This window comes from Saccopteryx bilineata, chromosome 1 (assembly GCF_036850765.1).
Source record: "Saccopteryx bilineata isolate mSacBil1 chromosome 1, mSacBil1_pri_phased_curated, whole genome shotgun sequence".
Lineage (NCBI taxonomy): Eukaryota > Metazoa > Chordata > Mammalia > Chiroptera > Emballonuridae > Saccopteryx > Saccopteryx bilineata.
The window spans coordinates 391,925,006-391,931,005 of NC_089490.1; the positions used below are offsets into that span (position 1 = coordinate 391,925,006).

At 37.6% G+C, this 6,000-nt stretch overlaps 1 protein-coding gene across 1 annotated transcript; it reads left to right on the forward strand.

Annotated features, from left to right (window-relative positions):
- Positions 1-2,325: 2,325 nt before the first annotated feature.
- Positions 2,326-6,000, forward strand: LOC136320818 (putative olfactory receptor 5AK3). Its single transcript, XM_066253967.1, has 2 exons — positions 2,326-2,492; positions 5,058-6,000. The coding sequence occupies exon 2, from the start codon at positions 5,071-5,073 to the stop codon at positions 5,998-6,000; it is 930 nt and encodes a 309-aa protein (XP_066110064.1). The 5' UTR covers positions 2,326-2,492; positions 5,058-5,070.

The following is a 6,000-nucleotide window of genomic DNA, read 5'->3' on the forward strand; positions in this document are numbered from 1 at the left end:
GTTCCTCTCAGTCGCTCCAGGCTGCTTTCTCGTCCTGGGAACACACACACAAGCCAAGCTCACCCCAGTTGCCACCCTTCCCCTCACTATACCATCTGTACAAGGAAGATTCTCCTGACTGAGGTGGCCTCCTCTCAGGCACCTTCACGTCGTAGTATTTTATTTTCCTTATAGCAGAAATTGTCTTGCTTATTAGTAACTTTCTTGTTTACAGTCTGTTCTCCACACACACTAGGATGTAAATTCCACTGGTCATATACATATGTCCCTATGTCCTACATGTGTCTCAAGTGTCTAGAACAGTGCCTATCACATAATGGGTATTGATTATATATTGCCTTCACATAGAACATTTAACATAGATTGTTGGTCAAATAAGTTGGTAAAATATAATCTATATGTTTGCTCTTCTTATAGTTTGCACGGGGGCTGGGTAGCGCCAAGTATCTGTAGGTCTGTGAAATTACAAATTACCTTCCTGCTTGGGAAGGGCTATTGTTTTTCTAATGTTTGATGGAGGAGAGGTTTTTATGCCAGAAAGTTTTGAAAAGAGAGAAGGAGAAGAGTGTGGACAAGCCCTGCCGGGGACACAAAGACCCAACTCCGGGGACCAGGTTCAGTGATGCAGATCCACTTTATTCAGGAAGTACACAAGCTTATATACATGGGTTCAGCCAATAGGATGTTACAGCGTGTCCTTCATAGCCAATGGTTGAAAAGATCAGGGAACTGCTTGGTTAGTGCTAAGTCACTTCCTTATAGCAGGCGAGCTTCCTTCCTGGGTATGCCCAGGAGGCTTCTGGGAGCTGTAGTATTCTCACAGCATTGCATCAGCCACACCTGCTAGGAATGCGCTCTGTGCTCCAACCACAGAAGAGGAAGAAAGAAGCCACGTTTGCAGGGAGAGCAGAGAGAAGGCAGTGCTGAAGAGAAGCTACGTTGGCAGGGAGAGAGAAGGTGTGCAGATGGGGAACCAGAGCTAAGGGGCTTTTGCGAGCTCCACTGAGGCTGGTGAGGCCTTGGTTCTAGGAGGAACCGGAGAAGATTTTCCTGGTTGTGGAACCAGAGGGAAGTGTTTTCCCCGTGTGTCTGCTCTTCGGCCAGTGAGAGACTTTAATAAAAGGAATGGCCCACCATTTTTTGGCTCCACTGTTTCTTTACCATCTGCCCAAATTCAATGGGAAACCTGCATGTGAATAGCCATGACGGTGGCTACTGCTGGCCATACGTAGATTCACTGAATTTATATGTTTTCTCAGAAGATTTTGGTTCTCTTCAAACTTTGGGTTTGGCTCAGCCTGATAACTGAGATCTTAAATTCTGGATTTAAATGGACTTATTTGAATTTCATGTTCATCTTATTCTGCCCACGTCATCATGGCTGACTCATTTCACATCTCTGAGCCTCAGCGCCTTTATCTATAAAATACGAGTACATATGGTACTTATGTCACAGGGTTGTGTGTGGATTAAACAAGACAATACATGTAAATCCTATTAGCCCAATGCCTTGAAATGGCAAACCTTCAGTAAATATTATTACTATTACTGAGGTTGGTTTTGTGCTCTGAGTAGTCATCACTATAACATGGAAGGGGTAGACTTCTCTATCAGAGCTCATGCCTTTCACTCACAGATAATCATGTATCTATTCCATAAAGATTTGGATACATGTGCTAGGCATGATCTATACAAATACACATAAGTGTGCTTGCCTTCGAGGAGCTTACTGTCCAAAGCAAACAAGTGATTCAAATTAGTAATTAGCACACAGGGACAAAGGAGAGATATATGCCCATAGGCTATGGGAAGAAGGAGAAAAGTATCTAAGTCATAGGGTGGAGAGGGAGCAATGCCCACTTCCCTGAACCAAGAGTCAGAGGACAAGTACATGCATGCACATATGCTCTTCCAACGCCACTGAGGCAGCCACATCTGGTTCATTAGCCCTGTTTTATAGATTAAAAAAAACTGAGGTTTAGAATAAGTAGAAGATCCAGTATGCAAAACCAGGTTTACAAACTCCAAGATCAGCCCCAGGTTGGCACATATGGTCCCTAAGTTCATGGAAGTAAACAAGACAAAAAGTCTCTAGTGGACAGAAACTTGAAAAAAAAAATTTTTTTAATGGTCTCAAATGGGACACTCAATACTATATACACTCCACCCAGTCCCCAATGTCTGAGATTCTCACAGGAGTAAATCTTAATCCCACAGCCCTCAAAAATAAATCCCCCATTCGTAAGCCAAAGCAAAATATCACCTTGCAGGAAGAGTAGAAAGGGACATTTTAACACAAATAGGGATTTGTTAAAGAGTATCTCTTTGTATATTATTTTCTAAGCAGACACTCGCTGTAGTATCTGGAAAGATAATCCAAGCCTGGAAGTTGAAGAAACACACCAGGAATTTTATCTTTGGTTCTTTACAGGCTCCAGAAAATCCCCCTCCAGAATCTCAAAGGCAGAAAGAGCAGCAGAAGCTTATGAAGGGTGAGTGGGAACATTTGGGACAATCAGTACCTGTAACAATGCCTCGGATATTGCCAATGCTCTGGACAAGTTTGGGGACTGAAATTATTCATCCTACTTACCTGCTAAGATTCTGGGAAAAGGATAAGTCAGGTCCAGACTCAAGATTTACTTTATTAAAGAACAAATTTGAGTAGAACAGTGGTGGCCAAGGGCCAGACAGCGAAGGAAATGGAGATGTTGGGCAAAGGGTACAAACTTTCAGTTATAAGATAGATAGATTCTGGGGTCTAATGTACAGCATGATGACTGCAGTTAACAGTACTGTACTGTATACACTTCAAAGTTACTGCAAGAGTAGAGTTTAAAAGTTCTCATCATAACAACATGGTAACCGTTTTTAGGTGAAGAATGGTATAACTAACCTTACTATGGTAAATATTTTGCAATATATCTGTGTATCAAATTATCACATTGCATACCTTATACTTACATAATGTTATATCTCAGTAAAGCTGAGGAAGAACAGAATATCTCTGAAAGAGGTACAAGAAAAGTCTGTGGTGATTTAATACAGAAAATTCTACTGATTAGAGCAATACTCCTTAATTGGATATAATGTGAGTCCCAATGGCCACTTGCCATTAGCTTGCTTAAAGTTCTTTCTCTGCTTGCAGCTGCCTTCCTTGGCCATTCAGATGTTCACTTTATGCAATCCTAAACACATTTCTAGAACCAATTCTGAAGTTACTTGTTTCAAAGAAGGTTTCTCTAACAAGGTTCTTCTAACAACATGAGATTATTCTCCAAAGTAAAGTCAAACAGCATTTGGTTCGTATCTCCTTTTGGACACTATTAATTCTGACATTTGTCACAGAGAATTACCATAACAATTGAACCTGAGTACAGTGAGTATAACTAATTCATCATTTTAGACCCTAAGTCTCTGAACATTGTTTTCAACAACGGAGATGCTCAATTTTTTTCTTTGGACTTAATTGACTTCTTTTAACCCCTAAAATAGTAATATCTTTGTTTCTTTAATGTCTTATAAAGGTGGCGTGGCTTTGTTTTAATAAAACTGGCAGCATGTGACTTGCTGAGAGATGGTATGTCTGTAACCTATCTTTGCTTAACAGCAACCTAAGGAGTCTAAAATATTTACAAAAACGATTAATAATGACAAAAAAAACCCATACAAAATATACAATGAAAACGTGCAACCAACAAATAGCTATGAATATAAAATATCACCAATACCATTGAAGTTCTGGTATTATATGTAATGTGATCAATTAGTCAATAAGCTCTTTTCCTTAACATTACATTTCTAAGTTTTGGGTTAAGAAATGAAGCTCTTGACATTTATTTTCGCTAAATTATAATATCCTATTCTTCTCTATACCATCATTTATTTAATCGTTAGTTGTTTAATTTCTTTTCCATTTTTGTCTATTATATAATCACATAGCTTGATTTACATATATTCAATACCATTTGACAATCTTTGAATTTTAATGATAAGTTTACACCACTTATATTTATTTTTCTTACTAATTTATGTGAATTTCTTTGTGCCTTCTCAGGTGATTTCTATTTGTCTTGATGTTTTCTATTACTTTCATCTCACTTACTGTGTTTATTTAGATTGATTAACTTTAAAATATCATTTACTCCGCTAAACTTAAAAAAATAATTTTTATCTCTTGTAATTATTGAAAATATATGTATATAAGTACAAGTCTAAAATACAAGAATTTTAGAGAACCATAAACTTAATGAACCCCCAATTTAATATATTAACATTAACATTAGCTGATACTTTTAATTTATCCCTTCTCTATAGATAATATTATTTTATACCACCTTTATCTATTCCAATTATCCTATATGTTTACCAGTTCCTAAACTCATCATTTCTTTTTGCTTCTGAGACTTTCTTCGAAGAGCATATTCCTCTTTTCTGAATAACGGTCTTTAGAAGCATCTTTAGTGAACAACACTTGACGGTAAACTCTCTCCATTGTTTTTGTATAAAACATCTGTATAGCCTATGTTTTCATTAGATTCTTATTTGTAAATATAAAACCTTCATAATAATTAAAATTATAACACACTGATGTATACTTCACCTAGATAAACCAATTCTATTTCTTTTCCTTTTACTTTATCTTCACATGGACAAATTTGAGAAGTTTGGACCAGGATTAAACTGATAAATGACTGAGAAAAACTATAGGTTGTTAAAAGGATTCAAAGTAATATTTTAATACTGGTTTACAAAACTGGATACATGTTTAATATGGTGATAACATGTTTTAATCTGTTTCTAAGAATGATCCTTATTAGAGTCAGTCCACTATGAAATCTTCCTCATGTAGAAAATGAATAACATCATTTTTAACTTAGTGGTTTCTTATCAAGAAAATAGAAGGACTATTTGCAAATCAGTGAACCCTGTTGTAATTCTTGGCCTGAAAATCTAATTGAAAAAAGTGTCATAAAATATAAGAGGCTTTTTTCTTTGAAAGAGTCATAAATATTTCCTTTTTTTTTTTTTTTCTTTGTCTTCTAAGACCTTTCTAGATTTTTGGTAGCCATGACACAAGGAAATGGCACTGAAGTGACTGAATTCTTTCTTCTAGGATTTGGTGTCCAACACAAGTTTCGGTATGTCCTCTTCACTGTATTTCTAGTCATCTATGTGACCTCTGTGGTGGGAAACATCGGAATGATTCTGCTCATCAAGATGGATTCTAGACTTCAAGTACCCATGTACTTCTTCCTACAACATCTGGCTTTCGTTGACATCTGCTCTACCTCTGCTATCACTCCCAAAATGCTGCAAAACTTCATAACAAAAAATATGTCCATATCATTCAGGGGCTGTGTTATGCAATTATTGGTTTATGCAACGTTTGCGACCAGTGACTGTTACCTCCTGGCTGCTATGGCAGTGGACCGTTACGTGGCCATTTGTAACCCACTTCACTACCCTATTGTCATGTCCCGAAGAGTCTGCATCTACTTGGTAGCTGGTTCATACGCCATGGGCTCCATAAATGCTTCTGTGCACACAGGTTTTACATTTTCACTGTCCTTCTGTAAGTCCAATACCATCAACCACTTCTTTTGTGACGTTCCACCAATTCTTGCTCTTTCATGCTCCAACACTGACATCAATATTATGCTCCTTGTTGTCTTTGTGGGATTTAACTTGATGTTCACTGTATTGGTGGTCATCTTTTCCTACATCTATATCATGTCCACCATCCTAAAGATGTCTTCTACCACAGGCAGGAAAAAAACCTTCTCCACATGTGCCTCCCACCTGACAGCAGTCACTATTTTCTATGGAACTTTATCATACATGTACTTACAGCCTCGTTCTAATAATTTCCAGGAGAGTATGAAAGGGGCTTCCATATGTTATGGCATTGTGATTCCCATGTTGAACCCCCTAATCTATAGCTTGAGGAATAAGGAAGTAAAGGAAGCTCTAAAAGTGATGGGGAAAAAGTTCCTCTAG